The 22419-nt window shown below is 51.3% G+C and overlaps 1 protein-coding gene across 1 annotated transcript; it reads right to left on the minus strand.

Annotated features, from left to right (window-relative positions):
- Positions 1-359: 359 nt before the first annotated feature.
- Ube2g2 (ubiquitin conjugating enzyme E2 G2) lies at positions 360-22419 on the minus strand. The gene is made up of 6 exons (XM_052164475.1): positions 22294-22419; positions 14670-14705; positions 14538-14583; positions 4718-4836; positions 2712-2852; positions 360-1871 (listed from the first exon to the last, which is right to left on the minus strand). Exons 1-6 carry the CDS (start codon positions 22334-22336, stop codon positions 1759-1761), a joined length of 498 nt encoding a protein of 165 aa, XP_052020435.1. The 5' UTR covers positions 22337-22419; the 3' UTR covers positions 360-1758.

Raw genomic sequence — 22419 nt, forward strand, 5'->3', positions numbered from 1 at the left:
CAAATCCAGCCATGGATCCAGAGAGCGCCTGTGGTAATGCTACGGGAGAATCTGCTATGTGACCCTGAAGCGAACTGTCATCAGATGCCCACTAGTAACTACCTTGCTCCCAGATCTCAAAACTGTTCCCCACAGTTAAGAGGCTGTTGGCAAACACAAATGCCTCGCATCCAAGGTCGCAGGCTCAAGCCCCACCCCTGGCCTGAGGGAAGGACCACCAGTCCTGGAGGGAGCAGAGAAAGCGGGAAAGAACACGGGACAGAGAAGGCTCCCGGTTCCTTCTCTGAGAGCACTGGCAACTTCCGGCCAGCCCTGGAGGACTCGGGTCCCAGAGATCACAAGGGAGCACCACACGACACTGTGAGGACAGGTACACAGTTTATTTAACAGCAAGTAAAGTCCACCTCAGAAGAGGAACACCAGAGAATTTTTTTTTCATTTAATAAATACAAATGAATAAAAATACTTTGTTTTGCAAAGAGACTGCCTCTCTTCCTCCCCCAGTTGCCAGGGAGGCCCGAGGATGGCGACACGCCCCGCGGCCACTCTGTGCGTGGACAGTCCCCACCCAGACCACACCCGCACAGAGAGGCCTTCATCTCAGTAGCCTACAATACTATTTCGGTACAATTCCCTCCCTGCACCTCTTGCATTTCAAATGGATGGAAGTCCCCAGGGAAGGAAAGCACAGGTCCCCACACTGCCCTCTGGAGCCCCAGAGCTGGGAACTGCTAACACCATGAAACATGCAGTGCTGGCCACTGACATGTGGGCGTGGGACAGAAGCAGACGAGGCGCGGTGAGATCTGCGCACTCCCCAGAGAAGCTGCATTCTAAAAATAGAAACTCGTGTTCAAATGTAACCTGTTTAGAAAAGGCCAAGCATCCCCTTCCACTCGGATCTGTTATTGCTTGTGGGGTCTGCTCGGGCCTGCTGCCCGGGCCTGCTGCTGACAGGCCCCCCACCCCTGGTGCACACAGCAGCTTGCCAGCCCGTCCAGTTCAGAAGGAGCTCCTCTGCTGAGCACCTAGTGGCAGATCCCCTTCCAGCCCTGACAGCGAAGAACAGTTTGATCCAAGAGCCGAACCTGGTGCGGCCAAGGTGAGTATGCAGAGCCCCGCAGGAGCCCACACCACAGCTCTGGCAGTCCCGCCTGGCGTGTGCACCGCTAACTCAGACATGCATGCAACCAGAAAAAGTAGCAGTCTTGCCGAGCCACGCCCCCTCCTCATGAACCCACTTACAAAGCATCCCCTGGAAGGGGCTATGGTGACAACTGTGGCGCACACAGCAAGCCTCTGTCACCACGCCAAAGGCAACCTAGGCTTCTAAGTGCAAAGTGTCAAAAGAAGCTCAGAATGCTTCCCGGGACACCAGGGAACTGAGAGGCAGGGACAACAGGCTTGCACTGCTTTTTCCAAGGCCCCATGTCCTCAGAAGGAGCAGCACTGGTATCCAGTCCCTGGCAGACGACAGGAAGAACAGGTCATCAGCACTGCAGAAGGAGCAGAGCTGAGGACCCGACCGTGGCTGGGAGAGGTAGTGAGGACAGCCTGGCCCCGGGCGCGGCAGGCAGGAGGAGTCTCGCAGCGCAGTGGCTGTCGTTATCCCAGTCATGATCTCAGGGGAGCCGCCGGGCAGGGGTGGAGGAAGAAACAATGGGGCCTGTGGCTCTGCAGCTGCCTGTGTTGGTGTTGGCGTGGCAGCACTGTCACCGCGTGCTCTCAAGGACAGCACCGGCTGCGCACGGGGTGGCCTCAGAGCCCCAGAGACTTCTGCACAACCTGCTTGGCGATCTTGTAGAACTGTTCGCGGTCGTCCCGCCACATCTTGGAAGCATCGACGTTTGCTCCGCTCTCATCGTTGGGCTCTGAGAAGAAAGGGCTGTGAGTAACGGGCGACCTCAGGACACCACAGATCAATCTCTCAAGGGGCACTGTGGGTAGGAGACTGGACTTCCAACACAAACCAGGGCCTTCTGCCTGAGGAAGGGAGCCTGGGGCAGCCCCTCCCCACAAGCAACCTGGAGTAACCCCTTAGGAGACAGGAACCCCTTTTCCCCACACCCCAAACTTCTCCTGTCTGAACCCTGCTCCTTCTGTGCCTCCCCAGACACTGCAGCCATGCTCCTGTCAGCAATTCAAGTCCTCACCCATCAGCTGAGGGATGAGGCCTGCATCCTTCAGACCCTCTCAACTCACCCATTCTCTTGGCCCGGAGTGTCCAAGTGTGCGGACAGCAGGCTGAGCGTCAGTGCTCTGCTCCTGCCCCACTCCCAGCACTCGCCATCACCACGTGACGGCCCTCTAAGGCCTCTCATGCAGCTCCCAGGCTGCCTGCGAGGCTCAGTACCAGGACTCCTGCCCATGGTCACTTGATCCTCAGCCCCAGTGTCCTCCTCCCTTGTCAATCTTAGTCCCAACTCATTCCTAAGAGGCCAAGAACAGTGCTTCGGCAGGTCAGTTGCTTCACCACACTGGCCAGTTCCTAGGGTATCTACCTGTCACACCGAGCATTATACCCCTGCACTGTGACATACACTGGGGCCCAATAAATCAAAATTTCAAAGATGAGAGACTAGCAAACAGCAGCCAACAGCCTGAGGATGTACTGGCATGTCTCACAGTCTGTAACCAATCCTGGAAGTCTGCGCACACCTGGGAAAGTCTAGACCTGGTACAACAACAGAAGACCGAAGGCACGGGCTCACCTGCCAGCATGCTCACCACGGAGAGCAGGATCTTCTCCACACTCTGCACTGGGCTCCACCGCTCGGCACTGCTCTCGTAGCCCATGGGGTCATCACCGGGAGCGTGCAGGATGGAGATGCAGACTCTGCCATCAGGATAGACTGCAAAAGTCAGAGATGGCGCCACTGTGCGGGAGCTCCAGACAGTGGCCCCAGCTGTTTGCACAGCTGAAACAGAAGTTTCCTGTTGGCATAGATCCCTGTTGGTCAGGTCTGTCATGGACTGATCAGGTCCTGTGGTCACTGACAGGGAGGCTTGGGGCCAGGTCTGTCTAACACAGACCAGTCACAACTGGATTCTACCTTGTTACATATTTCTCTGAGCATTATCACCAAAAAGAGGAAGTACAAGATGTGTGGACAAATATTTCAAACTCAAGTTCCCAGAGAGAAGATCCTTCACGAGGGGCCCTGCAGAGCAGGTGTTTGGACATCCCTAACTCCGGTGGCAGGGCCACCCCGCCACCAAAGTCCACGTCCGTGCAGCTAGAGCAGCGGCTAGGGCAACTGAACTCCCTAAGTACCATCAAAGGGGGGCAGCATTTAGCACCAGACACGGCTCAAAATAATTTTTACAAAATACAAAGCCATCCATTCAGGCTGGACAGGCAACCTGGCTAGAGTTCGATTCCCAGCACCCACATGGTGGCTCAGAATCATCCTTAACTCCAGTTCCAGGGGCTCTGGCTCAGTCTTCTGGCCTGTGTTACAAAGGCATCCTCGAAGGCAAGACACTCATGCACATAAAATAAAATGGGAAAAAACAAGGCCTGGTGTCAAATAAATGTTTTAGTTTTACAAAACAGAATCTCCTACTTGAGCCGGGCAGTGGTGGCGCACGCCTTTAATCCCAGCACTTGGGAGGCAGAGACAGGCGAATTTCTGAGTTCAAGGCCAGCCTGGTCTACAGAATGAGTTCCAGGACAGCCAGGGCTACACAGAGAAACCCTGTTTGGGGGGGGGTGGGGGAAGAATAGAATATCCTACTTGAATTTCAGAGCCATAGGCAAAAAGGTCAGCATTATCAGTGTCGATGAAAAGCATTTACAAGAAGAAACATTTTCCGAAATGCCATCATTCAAAATACAACATGCTGTTCATTTCTCTTATGTAAGTTTGGCATGGGCGCATGTGCATGGAATTCAGCACTTGGGAGACAGAGACAAGAAGATCAGGAGTTCGAGACCATCCTGAGTAATATATGCCTCCGTCAAATTTCTCTAATGCATAATAGCTCCTAGTAGAAGGAAGAAAGAAATCCCTAGTCCCAATCAGGGCATAGTCGTTGACAGTACTATGGCCCCTTCAGACAGAGACGGGACTCAGAGTACTAGGAGTCCTCGTACTCACCAGTTAACACTCATATATATTCCCAGCCCAAGCCTGAGTGACAGAAACTGTTTCTCTAGGGATTCCTAACATGTCTACATGCAGGCTAACTACCACGTGCCCTCTACTTGGCTGTAGGACTGCTGGGCAGGCCCCGCTGTTTAATGTGCACGACTGTTTCATCTCGTACATGTCTGTGTACCATACAGCAGCCTGGTTCCAGAGAGGCCAGCAGAGGGACCAGATTCCCAGGAGCCTCAGTTGTGAGCAACAATGTGGGTGCTGGGAACCAAATCCGGGTCCTCTGCAAGAGCAGCACGTGCTTTAAACCACTAAACCATATATCTCGCCCAATTGCAATTGTCCACCATTAAAAATGGCACTGTGACAAAGGCCAGTATAGGACACAAAGCACTCAAGGCCTGAAAGTTCTAGTAAACCCATTAATACAAGACGGCCAGGCCAGTGACCTGTAAAGACATACATTTCCCCTCTACATTAGCTGGCCCTTAAAGTGGCAGTCCTGGCTCACACCATGACTCATTTGTCGTAGTTTAGAGGAGACGTGCCTGCAGGCCTCCCTGCCCCTTCCTAACCATGGCATCTGCTGCCTGTCCACGGCAGTTAAACACACTTACTGTTAGGGTGGAACATCTCACAGGTGAATCTCATTTTCGGAGGACTCAAGGGGTAGTCAAGTGGGAAGCTCAGGATGGCGGGAAAAACACCAAACTCGAAGCAAGTGTCTTCAGGGCCCCTGCAAACCAAGAAATGGACACATCTGCAGTGCCAGCCACAACTCAAATGTGGGAGATGGACACTATCACAGCCTAAGATGGTGCAAGAAATCTAAAGGACTGCTGCTTTCTCTCTCCACAGAGTCCATCTTGGTCCTTTTCAGCCTGAAGCCCAGCCACAGAGCTCTGCACAGTAACTGCACCACAGAGAAACTCAAACACACTGCAGGTCCTCGGGAGGCGACTGTGGGCATGAGGGCCAGCTCCTATCAGGATTCAAGATTTCGATTTTGGTAGATCGTAATTACGAAGAGTCTGTACACAGAGATGAGGAGCTAAGGAATAGATTTCAAAGGCTACTTTAACTTTTCAATTATGTCTAAGATGTGACTTTTAGAACAGGTAGAGCACACATGTGACCCTCACCTCATGCTCGATGCACAAGCGGCCTAGGCCTAAGGCCACAGCAACCCCACAGTGCCTCAGGCTCAGCATGGAAATAACAGAAATGGACCAGGCCATTACAGAAGTCCTAGAGATGGGGATGTCGACTAAGACCTAAAGGCAGGAAAATAGGAGTGGGCAGGATGCCGCCAGAGACCACCCTCCCTTAAACCTTACTAATGTGCCCATGTCAGCAGTGCAGAAGACAGTGGACACTGTCCACTCCATGAAGTCAGTAAGGCAGAAATGCTAGCTATAAGCTTCCTGCATTGGCCTGGGTGAGATCATCTTGGAACAGGCAACACAGCAGTAAAAACAGGCCCCACACTCCTCACACTGTCTGAGAGAAGCAGGCCCTGCACCAGCAGCAAGGCAGGCAGAGGCACACCTGACATAACATCCACACTCTGCAGGCAGACACAGAGACCAGCATAAACAGCACAGTTAAGCCGGGCAGTGGTGGCAGGCGCCTTTAATCCCAGCACCTGGGAGGCAGAGGCTGGCGGATTTCTCAGTTCGAGGTCAGCCTGGTTCCAGGACAGCCAGGGCTACACAGAGCAACCCTGTCTCCAAAAAAAGAAAAGAAAAAGAAAAAGAAAAGAGAAGGACAGTTAAAATATATGATGTTTAAAAAAAAGTAAAGAGCGCTGCCTCCCTGTCTAAGCAGGTCTAAGACAGAAAGACCTCTCCACAGGATTTCCACAGACAGGAACCATGATAGCCCCACAGCTCCACAGAGAACTGAAGTTACTTCTGGAAGGGAAATAAGAAGATACTGATTCAAAAGCCATTGTTGCTTACTAGAAAAGACTTTTTCAACGCACAAACACATCTGTTAAAGCCACACTGCTCTGTGGAGGCTGCAGTCTGAATCTCAACAGTACACTGGGGAGCCTGTAACTTCCGACACAGGACACACAACCATACAAATGCGCATATACACTTAAGAGATAATACAAAGTAACTCTGTGGGAAGCAGCCTGGGTAGAGGTACGGGCAGGAGGTACAGGCAGGAGAACGAGGACTCAACCCTCGGATCAGATTGCATACGCGCAGGCAGGCGGCCATATTCCATTCTGACGCAGACGCTGGAGAGGTGGGGCCAGGGGAATCCCCTTGGCTCACTGGTCAGCCAGCCTCACCAAATCAGCAAACCCCAGCCAATGAGAGACCCCATCCCAAAAATCAAGCTAGACAGATGTCCTGAGGCTGATGCCTTCACATACATGCATGTGACACAGATATGCATTTGCACACACATGTACATGTACACACACACAACCACCTCATACACAGATGAAACACCTCCATAAAACAACAGCAGTACAAATCTGCTTAAAGTTTTGAGAAGGTATTTAGATCAGTGATATAAAGATCTGTAAGATACTAGCTGAGCTATTTATCACCATGATTAAGAAAGACAAAATTTAAGAAAGCTTTAATTTCGTTTGCAGTCACACCCAGAGCTTGTTAGCCAGGTTTTTCTCAGTGACAAGCCTTGACTCTGGAAAGTGATCCTGTGCTATTCACAAACAACAGTGACTAGTTCTCCTGCTGGGAGGGATGACACGAGCCTGACAGTCAGTCCTCTGGGGCCCTGGCACCAGGCCAGGGCAGAGAAGCCCTGGGAAGCAGCAGCATGGCCGCCTTCACAGGGTGTGGCCCAGCTGGGCTCCCCCCTCACTGCAGGGTGCTGGATGGTCCCAGGGCTTGTCCTCTGTCCCCGTGGCACGAAGGCTGGGTATCTGTCACCTATGAGCACTCCCTGTCCTTCTGCACTAAGAGGGTCAGGGGTGGGAGTGGGGGTGGGCTCACCCTCACTGTTGCGCTGAGCTCACTGCGGAGTCATGACGAGCAAAGCCCACCCCCAAACTGAAGAAGCTTCCAGGGCAGGTCTATCACTGAAGTCGAACCGTGGCATACATGCACACGGACTGCTCCGGGCCTTTGATCCCTTTATGGATCTGTGAGTGTGTGGAGACAGTAACTAGTGTGCAGCAGAGTGCCATCAGAACAGGGTCACACAGGAAACAGCTTCATCGTGCCAGAAGCCTTGGAAAGCGTCTAAGCAACGGCTGCTCAGCAGTGTGTCCACATTCCTCCCCAATTCTCTATCTGTCTGATCAACAGAGAATTGGGCCATGTACATTTTCATACAAAACTTTTTGCTAAATAAACTTTTATGATACTCAAAAAAAGTTGGTCAAGGGGCCTGCTGCTAGTTACCACTGCAGCAAGGGCGTGGGGCACACCATGCAGTCCTTAAAACTGCAACGAGAAGGTTGAATAAACAAAAACACCATCCTGGGAGTAGCCCGCTAGCCAGGCATGGTGGGGCACGCTATCAGGCCCAGTACTTAAGGCAGAGGCAAGCAGACCTCTGCCAGTTCGAGTCCAGCCTGGCCTGTATGGAACATTCTAGGCCAGCCAGGAGTACATAATAGAGAAATCCTATCTCAAAAAGGAGAGAGAGACAGACGCAGACACAAACTGATGTACTAAGACAGAAGACACCCTGTAGGGCCTCGTTATACCTGGCACCCCTGAGTCTAGAGTGAGGGAAAATTGGGTAGTGTCCTTGGAATGAGCCCCACGGCACTGGCTCAATGCTGTGATAACAGGTCTTTGTTTCTCATAATAGGGCTTTCTTTAAAATTAAAAAAAAAAGTCTACCGGGCTGCTCACAGCATTAGAGCATGACCCAACATTTCCTCAAGTGCGCCCACATCTCAAATAGCAAAGCTGTTTGCGAACACTCGGGCTTACTACTGGTTTAAACTGGGGTCTTTCTCTTTTCCAGCACACCTGCCACTTGAACAGGTATGCAGGTGGCAAACTATGCAGGGACATGCCTGCCAGAGGTATGCCACAAAGAGGCTTCCTGCTCCAGAACAGAGAAACAGCCCAGCAGAGCTTTTGAACAAGTTTCACTCCCTGCTTCTGGGAGTAAAGATCCTCACCCCCAAAGAGCAAGAAAGAAAATTAAATACCCAAAGCACACAGCAATCTCTGGTGCCTACAAACAACTTCCATCCCTGACTGCAAACTTTGGCCACCTCACTATCACCCAGCACAGCATCAGAGAACTGTGCTATCGCCTACTGCCGGGGATGCCTCTCTGGCTTCACTGGCTTCTCTGTCTGTGAGAGAAACACATGTGGAGGACAATGAATGACACAACTGTCATGCTACTCCTGCCCCAGCTCCTGCCTGTCCTCCAGGGCTGACTCAGCTCATATTACCCACATACATGTAAAACGGGGGACTCCAGCCAGAGCCTGCCTTTCACTGTTAGATGCTGCAAGGTGAATCCTGTGCCTGGAAGACAGAGGCTCAGAGGAGCCTCCTGGTGCTACAGGCTGTGTAAGCACCTTCTGCCTCTGAACCAGGGCAGTTGTTCCTACCTCACCAGGGCCCAAAACATGTGACAAGGGGATGCATGTGCCACACATCTGGCCACATGCCAGGCGATGGGACTGGCAGGATAGGCAGCAGGGATCATCAGCAACTTGTCTCTTCCCAGGATGTAACACCTTGTTAGAAACAGGACACCACGGTAGGACACTGTGACTAGACAAAGGGCCACACACACCTTTGCTGTCCCAGCAACTTGGACATATAGGGACACTCTGCTTCTTCTGTGGTATTCAAAAGTTTCTTCCATGGCTAGAACCAGGATAGTAACAAACAGGGTTTGCTCCACTGGAATTTCAGGTCTACTCTATCTAAAGGAATCACAGCCACATCCTAATGTTTTTGAAATAGAGACATTTTCTAAAAAAAAAAAAAAAATCTTAAACACACCTGCAGTATTTGAAAGATACTAAGTCTGTCAACTGTAAGAACTTCACAGTGAATTCTAACAGAATAAGAGCATTCACTTGTCTAACATAAACACTAACCTTACTCATGCTGGGATGTATTCAAATACAGGTGTATGTAAGCAAAAGGCAAGTGCCTCCTTCACCCTCTGTCCTTCCCCAGAAGTCGGAGCACTACGGTCCTGCAGGCCTTCCTGTGTGCAACTTTAGACTGTATCGTGGTGTATGAGTGATGGGAATGAAGCTCTCAAGGCTGAGAATCTGAAAACCTGAATAACCAAACACTCACACTTACATGTTATTCAAGCAGCAGCATCCTACAAACTCATCTGAGGAGTCTACAAAACCCCAACAGAAACACCGCAGAAAATATCATACATGTGGAAATTCCTGGCACCTGGAACAGCCTGAAATCTAACAGAAAGAACAAGGCCAGGGCTACAGCAAGCAGGTGGTGAGGTACATGGTAAAGACAGGCGCAGAGCAGCGATCTAGGACGTCCCAACGCAGGCCCCACAGCATGATCTATACTGACCTTTGACAACGATGCCAAGATTACTGACTCAATGGGGGAAACTCAGCAAAAGGTTCTGAGGCATGAGGACAGCCTGCCGCAGCCAGAGTGAAGGCTGACTCCACGCCTACACCTTGCTCCATTCAAACCAACTGAAAAGAATCCAGGCCGGAAGTGTGGAGAGCCACCAGCTACTGGGGTAGTTAGCACTCACTGTCAACCTGATGAAATCTATAACTGCCTAGAACAGAGGCCTGCTCTGCTCAGGAGGGTTAACTGAGATGTGAGACCCGCCCTAACTGTCACACAAATAAAGAAAGGTGGTAAGGGCAGAGATGGATGGAGAGCGCCTGCTGCCCTTCCAGGACCCAGGGTTAATTCCTAGCATCCATTCCGTGGCTCACCACCATTCTAACTCCAGTCAACCCCAAGAAAACCACTTCCCTGACCTCCACTGTATCATGCAGCCCACATACAGGCATGGAGACAAAACACTCCACACGAGCCTTTACCACCTCCCCTCTGCTTCCAGACTGTGATGCTGGGTGACATCATCTCACGCGCCTGCTGCTGTGACCTGCCACCATAACGGACTATGCCCTCAAACTGTGAGCAGAATGAATTTGACTTCAGAGGGCTAGGATTGAATCAAAGGTGTGCACAGGCACAGCCTGTCAAGCCTTTCTGTCCTAACCTGCTTCTGTCAGATATTTTATCAGAACAATAGGAAAGTAACTACTACACTTATTAAGCTTATGAAGAAAGTATGAAAGAAAGCCGCTAACCTTGGTCCACTGAAGGAAACCACTACAGCAGCCGAAAGGCGGCCCTGTGCTTAAGAGCACTTGCTGTTCTTGCAGAGGACTGAGTTCAGTTCCAAGAGCACACACTGGGCAGCTCCCAACCAGCTGTAACAGCAGTTCCAGGGAACCCCCAAATGCTCCTGTACTGAAAATGTGGTCCCGGCTGGCGGGCACCAGGGCCCTGGCTTCACCCCTGGGTGAGGTGAGTCTGAGTACGCAGCTGACCAGGCTGCCGGAGGGCTGGAGGAAAGGGGTCCCTCCCGGGGTGTCGGGCACCTCTGAAGGATGCGGCTTGTCCCTGACTAGTCCTCCCCTCCCTCCCTGCTTCCTGGCCACCAGGAGGAGCTCCATCCTGCAGGGGCTCTCACACAGGTCTCTGGCATTTGTCACCATGATGAAAACAGGACAACACAACCAGTGACACACAGAGACCCAGGCATCAAAGTGCACGGTCTGCACAGATCCACAGTGACAGGCCATGTAGGAGGGCAGTGGCAAAGCCAGCAGTAAGTCTCAGGCTTCCACGGTGTCCAGAAATACCAGGGACACAGGAGGCCCTAAAACCAGTGAGCATCTGAGGGAGGAGAGGCCCCCACTCACCAAAGAACGAAAGCCCAGCCAGCTCTCTGCCAAAACAGCAGGGTGAGACAAAGCCACAGAAGGACAGTTAATTCCCTGATAGATGTTCTAAGAACATTGTAAACGGCCTCTTGTTTGTGAAGGGTCTGGAACAGGACCAAAACCCACAAAGTCACTACATCTTGAAGCAGGGGAATTCCATACTAACGCAAAAGCCCTATTCAAACACAAACGTGCTCTCCCAAAAATCAGTTCTAATTACTTTTTAAGACAGGTTTTCAAAATATTTGTTTAACTTTATGCTGTTTATATAAAATTAGTTATACTCAGCAGACTTTTAACAATGCACTCTAAAAAAATCTATACTAGAGAGCTCAGCTGTTCTTTACACGCTTCTAACCCCATCTACTGTGGACACCTATGAGCCAACCCTTTTCAAACATTACAGACCCATCAGGCGCCCGACCTCTGCGGGCCTCCTACCGACCGCTGCTCCTGCGGCAGGCGCACCCCGCTGACGGCAAGCGAGCAAGCGCAGGTGTGTCTGTGTTGACACAGGATATGTCAGATGAAACAGACAGGCCACACATCAGCTCACACACATGGTCACGTGATCACATGCTTCAGCTCACACACATGACCACCTGCTCCTGTAAAGGCAAACAAGGTGGGGGGGGGGGCACAGCTGGAGGCCCAGGGCTTGATCCCAGCACTGAAAAGTAAGGGAAAGTAAGCGGAGCTCTGCCTGCCAGGCCCACAGCAATGGCCTCTATCATCCCACGGAAAAGCCACAGAATCATCCCTCTTGGCTGGCTGCACCAGTGTGATCTAGTAATCAGCAATTTCCAGAGATGATTCCTAAATTTTCTGGGGTGGGTTTGGGTGGTTGGTTGATTGTCTTTAGACAATGTCTCATACAGCCCTGGCTGTCCTAGAACTCACTAGGAAGAGCAGGCTGGCCTCAGGCTCAGGCACCCATCGCCTCTCAAGGGCTGGCTGTGCACCGTCACACCTGGCCAGTTCTTCTATCTCACTAGCTCCTGTGACTACTGTTACAGCCCAAGGCTTCCAGCATCCACTGGAAACTGGGGACATATCCCTCAAGGACAGATGACACAACTGTACCACACTACACAGACTCCAGAAAACCTAGAAGAAATGTGGCCCAACAGGCAGTAAGGTCTGAGGGCTATAACTAAGGCCTGCTGTGCTTGCTCTCGGGCCTGGATCGACGACTTTAAAAAACAGCCAAGCTCCTTCCTTCCACGCAGCGTTCATGCATGATCTCACGCTCACAGGCAAAAGTTACCATTACTCTCCCCAGGCCAACCTGTAGGTCTTTAGGAACACAGGTGCCAGGCCTGCAATACCAGCCAGTTAGCAAGCTGAGAAAAATGGAACAAAACTGAAGGCATCCCTGAGCCACAGGAATGAGTTCAAGACCAGCCTGGTGAACTTAGCAAAACCTTGTCTCAAAATTAGAAAGCACTCAGGCATGGGTGTGGCAGTGCTCAGAGAGAATGGCCGGGCTCTGGGTCTGCAGGGGTGGGGGCGGGGCAGCAGCGAGGTGCTGTAAGCACAGACATCAACAACCCCTCCTTGCTCAGAGCTCATGGTCCAGAAGCCAAACCTCTGTCCCTACCCTGCCCTCCAGACCAACAAAACCCAACCTGAAACACTACAGCTAACGGAAATTTGCATTCACTACTGATTACAGAGTAGTTTCCTCAAGCTAACCTAACTTCATCTTCTTGCGTATCTAAGGTAGAAAGAAGAAAATTAAACAAGCTGAGTCTGGACCAGGGAACATTCTAGACCCAAGGTCCAGCTGTTTCCATTTCTATGCAAAATGACTCTAAGTTAGATATCACAAAATCTAGATTGGGGCTGGGAGCCACAGGCTCACTCAGGACCAAGAGCAGAGCAAGGCCTGCGAGCCGGGGAAGGCAAACAGGAATGAGAAGCAGAGGAGAGGAGGGGAAGGGAGGGCAGAAGAGAAAGAAACAGAAGCCCTGGCTCTTCAGGTGTGATGCTGCTCCCACAGGTCCATGTGTACAGGTTACCTGCTGCTTCGAGAACCCTTTCCTACTGGAAAAGTCACCATACTGAGGCTCATCCTCCATGACCACTGCATATTATGAGATGCAGATATATATACACTGATGAATGCACACGTATGTTCTTATGTTGTTCGGTTTAGTTTAGCTTCCTGGTTTCTAAGCCCTTCCTCTGGGTCAGGCCTTCAGCATTTAGACAGAGCACCCAAGCTGGGTCATAAAGAAATTCTCTGTCCTAACTTTGTCCATGATAGGTGCTAAGAGCATCCTCCTCCCCGAAGGGTCTGGGCTCAGGACCTTGATAATGTACAAAGGGAGGCCAAGAAAGTGAAGCAGACAGCGAGTCGAGCTCCCATGCAGGCTATCAGTTACGCATGCTGTGAGCAGGCACCAGAGAAAGGGAGTGGCACTAGAGGGTGTGGCAGCTCACAGGAAGATGAACAAGAATCCATCACTACAAAATACCACAGGGATGCAGCTGTGCTCAGGACCCTTCAAGACCTCACCTAGGACCCCTTCACTGCAAATCTGTATGCTTCAAAAAGTTCTTTGTAAGGAGCCAGAGAGATGGCTCAGCAGTTAAGAGCACATACTGCTATTGTAGAGGACTCAGGTTCAATTCCCAGCACCCACATCAGGCAGCTCACAACTAACTCCAGTTCCAGAGACTCTGACACCCCCTTTTAACCTTCACAGGCACCAGGTACACATATGGTACATGGATATACATGTAAGCAAAACACATACTCATACAGATACTTCAAAAACCAAACCAAAAGCACTCTGTAAGAAACTGTAGATATGAGTGAAGTGTTTCGGGGGCTGCTTCAATGATGGGGTCATATGAACCCCAACCTCTAGCTAATCAAAGTTCCAGACACCTGGACATTAGCCTGAAGAGAGGCTGTCATGGGGACAGAAACCGCTGGGATGAGCCACTCTCTAGGGAGACAGTGTCACGACTGCACTGGATCAAAGCACACCGGTAGCTGCTCTGGTGGGGAGAGACCCCACAGCTGGGACACAGAAGCGCTCACTGTGCTGTCCGTGACGTGAACGCACAGGAGTGAGTGAGGCACTGCTTCTTCCAAAGAGCCCACAGACTAAAATCACCATCCGGGCTGGGTGCTAGTGGTGCACACCTTAAATCCCAGCACCCAGGGAGCAGAAGCAGGTTCAAAGCTAACCTGGTCTACAGAGTGAATTCTGGGACAGAGCCACACAGAGAAACCCTTGTCTAGTAAAACAAAACTAAACTAAATAAAAAAAAATTTTTAAATTGAAACTACATAAAGCTAATATTCACAACTAAATTTTCTTTTGGTGCTAAGGCAATGCTATCACCTCCTTTGGATGCATGCTGGCCGGGCTTCTGCTCAGGAACAGCTGAAAGCCGTAAGGCCCACTTGAGCCCAGTCAACAGTTCAGAGTTCAGGATTTAGAGATTCTTATGTCTAGTTCCCAGTAAAGCATAGGGGAATGTAATTCACATAATTAACTTACATGATCAATGCCTCCCATTCAAAAAAGTTCTCTTCATTCATGGGGCCTGCGGGGAAGAAAAAATACATCTTAATTAGAAGACAGCTTTGGTAATTGGAAGAAAACCATGATGAAATTACCCAAGCCCCTTACCTGCCACAATTCCTTCTGGAGGATTCAGGGTTAATTCTATAAAAGTAAAGAACACAGCCATTACCAAACAGAATGTGTGATACGTTGTTACTTAGCAAAGGACTTCTGTGACTCATATAAACTACAGCTTACAGGAAACATGTCTTCCAAGAGGGTGCCTCTTGGTCCCCAGAGGAGTGTTCAGGCGGAAATAAAGGAGCAGACAACGGCCTCCCCAGTGCTCCCGCAAGCCCCCCTGACAAATGCTCACAGATCTAAAATAGGATGTTTTCTAATTAAACGGCAGTTCCAAACACTTTCGGGGTTGGCACAAACCTCTCTGAATGTGACAGAGCAGAAAGATGAGGCCAGGCTCAGGTTGCAGGGAAACTGACATAATCAGATCGACTCCTCTCTAGGCCAGTGACTGATTGTGCCACCACCCTGCAGAAGCTCAGACAATGCCAGAGGAACCCGGTACAGTGGCCCAACTACTGAAGGCCAGTACCTGCTGAAGACCAGTGTCTAGCTCTGCTGCCAGGTGTCAACTCCTGGCATCATGATTTTTACTATGTCATGTTCTGGTCTGGGGTGTGTCCCTAAGAGTCAAGGTTTGAAAGCTGGGTAGCAGAAGTGGGGTGGGGAAGAACACGACCTTTGTAAGAGTTGGGGGCATGAGATAGTATGTGACACTGGATGTGTGACACCAGAGTCGTTACAGAGCGGGTAGCTGCTCTCTGGTTTCCTGCTCCAGCTGTGATCACACCCCACCCTCAGGTACAATCCTGCATTCAAACCACAATGTGGGCCTCCGCTGCCTCCCACAGAGCCTGCTCTTGTACTCTGAAATCCAAAAATATGAGTTAAAAAAACAAACAAACAAACAACTGAGGATCACTATGTAAAACCTGGCCTGGCCTGGAACTCACTGTGCCCCAGGCTTGCCTCTGGCCTCTGCCTAAATGAGAAACGTATGTGCGCACACCCACTGTGCCTAAGTAAACATTTCTGCTTAAATTTACTCACATCGAATACTGTGGTGGTAATGACCTACAGATGAATGCAGCTGCGGACACATTTGGAGAAATGGTGAATGGAAGAAGGAACAGCCACATTAGGACAGGTCAAAACACAGAAAACCAGGGCGGAACACACTCTGCCAAGGACACAAAAGGCCTATGGAGCCAATGACGGTCTCTGAAAAACCGAAACATTAATAAACCTGTGCCAAGTAAGATTGAGGCAAAAGAACCAGACATGGAGATCGGAAACAGATCATCCAAAGGAACTGAAAAGCCAATAAGAAACGGCAAGCTGGTCAAACGCGGCTGAGGTCAGCATTCATCCATCCATCCATCCATCCATCCATCCATCCATCCCTGAACTAGTCTCCACACATGCGCAGTCAGAGCATGGGTCTTGCACAGTGCAAACTCTCAAGAGAGAACAGGTGAACACAGAGAGACAGGGACACGCTAACAGGAACATACTAGATGAGTGAGTGTACTTCCACTGTCCACCCTGCCACCCCATGCAGTAGATTATACCTAATAAGCTGAGGAAAGGCGAAGTGGAAATAAAAAATGGGGGTGGGGAGGGCAGGAACGTCCACTATCAACAGTACATTCTGTTGCGGGCACGGTCAGCACAGGGAACCACAGCAGACCCTGGGACCCTGGGTCCCGAGGGCCCACAGTACGGACCTCAAAAGTCCGTACAGACTCTGGTGTGCGTGTACCCAACTTTGTTCACACAAAGGGAAGCCAGCCATCACCACTGGCTGGGACAGCTATACCGTGGGGAAGCCTGCAGAGGTAACAACGCCAGGCATCTTAGGGGCTTATGCCATTAACCCAAAAAAGAAGGAAAGAGGGGTAAGTTGAAAGACACACAGCAGAGGGTGTGACTACAGAGAGGCCCGGCACGGGAGGCGCTAGCTGCTAAGTCTGCCGGCCTGAGTCTGATGCCCACCGCACACACGATGGAAGAGAGGACTGGTCCCCACGAGGGCCACATGAGACCCACACCCCCAGCACACACGATAATTAACGTAAATAAACATATTGGGGGGATAGTGGATAAGGGGCTGGAGAGACGGCTCAGTCTTAGGAGAACTCACTGCTCTTACAGGGAAGGGCCCAGGCTCCGCTCCCAGCACCCACATGGCAGTTCACAATTCTCTGTAACTCCAGTTGCAGGGGATTCAACATCCTCCTCTCGCCTCTGTGGGTGCTGTATTCGGGCGTGTACTTCAATACATGCAGGCAGACACGTAAGATAACAGTAAGAGTTAAGTGAATGAGTGCATGAGGGAGATGAAGAAAGCCACACAGAGAGAAGGACGAGGGCACCGGTGCGCTCAGATGCACGCCTGGGCAAGGCGCACACTGCCTGGGCTGCCAGCAGCTCGCTCTAGTGTCCCTCTGGGGCTCTGCACAGGGACAGGCTGGGTAAAGGACAGAGTGGCTTGCCCAGCCTTTACACTCTCAGTCTGATTCCAACACAAAGGAGGCAGACAGAGTCTGAGCTGAAATGTGGGCGTGGGGAAGAGGCTGGAGGCTCTGAACAAAGGGCAGCCAGGGCAAAATGCAGCCAAGCCGTGTGCTTTGTGGGAGTCCCCTGTGGACCGCCCTTGGCACACGGTGCCTAAGGCCTGCATCTGGAGACCCAGGCTCCGCACAGCCAGCGCTATCCCAGCCACTTTGCTATCCAGCAGTGACCCCTGCTGGTCAGGGATGAACTGCAGTCAGAAGCAGGCAGGCTTCAGGACAATGTGCACAGGTTACCACAGGTTAAACCAAAGTTTCACATTCAGTGATAAAGACAAGGTCCAGAAGAGAAACAATTACTAACCAGATCAGAAACTTTCAAAGACCATTCCCTGAAAGTGATTTAAAAAAAAAAAAAAAAACGATTTTTCTTAAAAGTAGCTTAAATACCCAGCACACAAACAAAATATAAATTGTTCTCAAATTTGGTGGTTCCATTTCTAGAAGCCTTGACTGGTAAAAAAACAAGAAAGATGGCTGCAGAGGTTACTCCTTCAAGAAGCTGAGAAAATATGAAAGCCCCAAGGTCTACATCTGGTCTGGGGTCACATCAGCATGTTCTGTACACTTCACCAGAAGCTCCTGGGCACATTGAGGAGACCACCAGGTGGAGGAGAAACTGCATGTCAAATAAGGTCACTAGGCCAGGTCCTAATCCAAACTCCCATGTGCTGGCTGAGGCCTTAGGGAAGCAGGGTCCACAGGGTGAGTTCCAGGTCAGCCAGGACTACATGGAAAAAGCCAGATTGAAAAACAAGCACGAGGGACAGAGTGGCGGAGCCCTGCGCCAGCGAGACGGGACAGATATACAGACAAACTGCACGGGTCCGTTTACACTCACCAGACAAAGTGCGATCCCACAGAGATGAGCACACGATGTTCACAGCAGGTCCTGTCACAGCCAAAAGCTGGCAGCATCCCAGTGCTCCCCAGGAAGCAAATGTCTAAACAGTGCAGCCTGACCATGCAATGGGCTATGACTCTACATTAAAAAGGACACTCTGGGCTGGGGAGAGGGCTCAGCAGTTAGGAGCACTGGCTGCTCCTCCAGAGGACCCGGGTTCCCTTCCCAGCACCCACACAGTGGCTCACAACTTCAGTTCCAGGAGATGCAACTCCCTCCTCTGGCTTCTGCAGACACCAGGCACGCACTTAGTGCATAGACATCCGCACAGGCAAAAGACCATATGCATAGAATAAAGCTAAAACCGTTAAAAAGAAAAGAAACACTGCCACCCCTCCCTTGTCTGTGAATATTCAGGGTCAACAGAGGTCTGAAAATATCAAAATATCAGCGGAAATTTCCACAAGTAAACAAAAGATACATTTTCAATTGCAGGCGACTCAGAGAACTATAGTGAAATCTCACTCCACCCTGCCGAGCCCAGGACTTCCACACAACAGTGTAACTGCCCGTTCTAGTTCATCACTTGCTGCTGTAAGGGTGAGGAGACACGGCAGCACAGACGAGCCAGGGCAGCAGTGCTGAGTGCAGACTCCAGTGAGTGAAGGCAGATGGGTACCACCTAGGAGAGGCAGGGAGGACAGGGGCTAGAGGGTCCCAGGGCAGGGCACTGCCAGGATGCTATTACTCACAGCATGGATGTGACAGACATTTGGCAGAAAAGGCAGAGATGGCCTTTTGTGTATGCGAAAGGCCACCACTGCCTCCTTCACTTGTAATCACTGACACAGTTCAGACCACAGGACCCCAACCTAGCACTTACCAGACAAGATGAAGACCCACAAGCTAATGGACAAGTGAAGAGATTAAGAAGCCGGCCGTTTGGCTGTGCTGGCCATGACACACCCCAGAAAAGCCACAGTGAAAAACAGGTGAGCCTGTCTGGTGACACTGGCCGGTCCCTCACTGCCGCATGGCTCTGAACTGTGCTCCCATTGCAGAGCTGCACACACCCACCAAGAGATTCTCAAATCTGCTCACAGCCGCAGCACTTTCCAGAACCAAACTGCAAGAGACTTCAGTGTCTACCAGCAGCAGAACAGAGGGATTCTGGCTTATTAATAAAAAGAAATCCACTGAAAAAGGAGAGGGAGCTGCAGTCACAAGCTTCGAGAGAAAGGAAACTGAGGCATGGGGCGGGGCGAGAGGTTCCAGGCCAAGCAAACAAAGAACATATACTGTGTAATTTCTATCAAGACAACAAAAGAAAACCACACCCTGTCCAGGGACTGACCGGCAAGCAGGAAGAAAGACCCTTAAGGGTGACAAAGTCAGCGTGTGGGTAACTCCTGGTGGTGCTGGGAAGATGAAGGCTCTAGGTCACCGTCGTGCTCTGCTCGGCAGTTAGTCACTTGGCAGGCCACTACTGTAACAAAGTGCCAGGGAGCACAGCCTCGGGAATTCCTGAATGAGTGCCTGCTTATGAAAGGCAGCACACCACAGCAAGGACACACAGAGCCGACCCTCGAAGGGAACACAGGGACTCCGGCCGGCCAGCCTTTCCACTTCTTTTGTGTCTGGCCTTAGGTAAGCAGCTTGGCCCCGGTTCATGCCCCAACTCTGATGTGTGCCCTGGGGGGTGGGAGCAGACACACCCCCTGCCAGGTCTGACAAACTGAGCTTGAGATTCCCAGGGTCCACGCAGAAGAAAGGGAGAGCTGACTCTTGCCAGTTGCCTTGACCTCTGCACACGGTGACAAGGCACTCCCTGCCCCCACACAAATACACAAAACAACTGTAATGTTCAAACAGTCTCGAGTCTACCCCAAATTGGGAACTGTGACACTGTGTGGAAACGGAGTCTCAGCAGATGTACCAGAATTAAATACAGAACATTCTGACTAGCTGGGCCCTAAGCCAGTGACTGTTGACGTTTCAAGTGGAAAATCTGAATACCAACACACCCAGGCTAAGACAACCACAGGACGGTACGGGAGAGGTAGGAGTTACACCTGCACAGCTAAATAACCCAAGGGAGTCAGCACTCTGAAGCTGAGGCGGAAAAGCCCTTCCCCAAGAGCCCGTCCTGCCAAGGGTCACAGCTTAGGCCACAAGTGGGTTCCTAATTCTATCTCCAAACCATGTCTGTTATGATAAGCTGTCTGGGCGGTGACAATGTCACAGCAGCCCTGGACCACTGTTCCCTTGTCTGTCACAGTCAGAAGGAAAGCTGTGGGAACGTGAGGAGAACACAAGAACACACACAGCTCTTACAGAGGAACCAAGTTCAAGCACTGGCGCCGTATGAAAACGGGCAGGCTTTAGTTACCACAGGTGCCTGTAGGCCCAGGGGTGGAGGCAAGGGTGGAAACAGGAAGACGCCTGGAGCTAAGTGGCTGGCCATTCTAGCTGAACTGAAGAACTCCAGGTTCAATGGCAGACCAGGTCTCAAGGGAAGAGGGTGGGGAGCGAGTGACAGAACAAGGGGACATCAGAGCTCCACCTCTGTGTGCAGAGACACTGCACTCACACAAGAGAGTAGGCTTGGAGCAGTCTAAGGTCTTTGCTTGGCTCTTTTTGTGCTATGACCACCGCCTAATCATTGTGCATCTGTCGTTCCACTCCCTGTAAAAACAGGGAGCCTGGAAAACAACAGGGCTCAAGAGATGACTCATACATTTGCTGCTCTTGCAGAAGATCCGGGTTCTGGTCCAGCACCCACACAGAGACAACCAGCTAGCTAGCTGTAACTCCAGTCCCAGGGGATCTGATGTCATCTTCTGACATCCGCTGGCACTAGGCACATACACATGACACACTTATGTACATGTAATCAAAACACTCAAACACATAAAGTAATAAAAGTTAGGCAATGAACCACAACACCTAAGGTCATATCACCTCTAAATCTCCAGTACGATCAGTTGTGCAAGAACACCTTCGCTCTAGCCCGACTTTGGATGCTCTAGTCCAGCCTCAGACGTTCCCGTTGAATCTGCCTAACACTAGAGTACATTGTCTTAAAAGAGGACAAACCTTTACATCAGAAAAGAAGAAAAACACTCAGTGGGACACTTTTAATGAATTCACAAGGACACGGGGGAAAAAAGTCCTCACTTCTCACACTTGGTACTGCTGGAGGAATTTCCCATCACTGCTGCCACTGGCTTAAACAATATCCATTGATGACCTCATGGGTTCCATGTGTCAGTGGGCCTGGGCCCAGCCAGGACAGCTGGGTGTTTCAGGGTTGCAACCCAAGTCCACTCAAGCTGCTGGCACAACTCAGTTCCATATGGCTGTAACACTGGTCCCAGACTAGCTGTCAGCCTGGGGTCACCCTCAGCTCCCTGCCCTTTTTCTCTCTTCCAAGAAGCCACAGCAGGTGGAGCCCTCTCCTCTGTGAACCCCCTGAGCTCCTCGCCAGCCTTCCGATTTTAGGGTTCCCTATTCAACCAAATTCTTTCTCTCACACACACTGAGATGACTCACGACCTCAACTTCAAACTAAGTGACCATCCGTTTTGTCTGACATAAGAGTTGAGGCTTTTGTCGGGGATAAAATTTTCCTCTAATGTAAATACGCTTAGTAGAAGCGGCCAGAACTTAAACCCCTGTCCCGGAGCCTAACTGCTGCTCCCTCTTTTTTTTTAAATAAAGGGGATGATGTTGCTCAATCTAGAAACGGGTTGAAAAAAAAGTAAAACGCAGAGAAACACAGATACGGATCCAAGGAAACTTGTCCGGAGCCCGTGTCCGAGAAACTTTGCTTTGCCCCAGCAACTCGCACCTGCGGCGTGGCCCGAGGTTTGGATCGTGGTTTTGTTTACTTTTAACTTTCTCCCCTAACTCTCCTCGACCTCACGACTACCTTACGGGGATTGCCCGGTAATCGCCCCGCAGCATCAACTGTCGGGAGGGCAGATGTGCAGCGCTCAGGGGCTCAAGGACTAGACCCGGGTCGCAGGGCCATGGCGGCGCTGGCCGGGCCCGCTTCTGCGCCCAGGGCCTGCCCGCCCCGCTGCAGCCGCCCGGGGCGCGCAGGTGACGGCGACGGCCCGGCCTTTTTACCGCACGCGGGCTCCCGTAGCCCGGCCCAGTATGCCCGCATCGCACCGCACCGCGCCGTGCCGGGCCACGCCGCGGGCGGCTACGGGGAAGAGGACGGGAACGCGGGCGCCGCCTGACTCACGCTTATACTCGGCCATCAGCCTCTTCAACGCCGTCCCCGCCATACCGCGGAACCTGCGTTCAGCAGCCTCGCCACATCCGCGCCGGTCCCGCCCGCCCGCTCCGACGCCCACGGCTACTTCCGGGT

The sequence above is a fragment of the Apodemus sylvaticus genome, chromosome 19, assembly GCF_947179515.1.
Source record: "Apodemus sylvaticus chromosome 19, mApoSyl1.1, whole genome shotgun sequence".
Lineage (NCBI taxonomy): Eukaryota > Metazoa > Chordata > Mammalia > Rodentia > Muridae > Apodemus > Apodemus sylvaticus.

Excerpts from the sequence above, each read along its gene's own strand:
- Ube2g2 (XM_052164475.1), bottom strand. The coding sequence starts at position 22,336 with ATGGCGGGGACGGCGTTGAAGAGGCTGATGGCCGAGTATAAGC. Across the intron at positions 14,706-22,293 it reads GCTGATGGCCGAGTATAAGC|AATTAACCCTGAATCCTCCA; the intron begins GTGAGTCAGGCG and ends TTACTTTTATAG. Across the intron at positions 1,872-2,711 it reads CGTGGTGAGCATGCTGGCAG|AGCCCAACGATGAGAGCGGA; the intron begins GTGAGCCCGTGC and ends CTTTCTTCTCAG.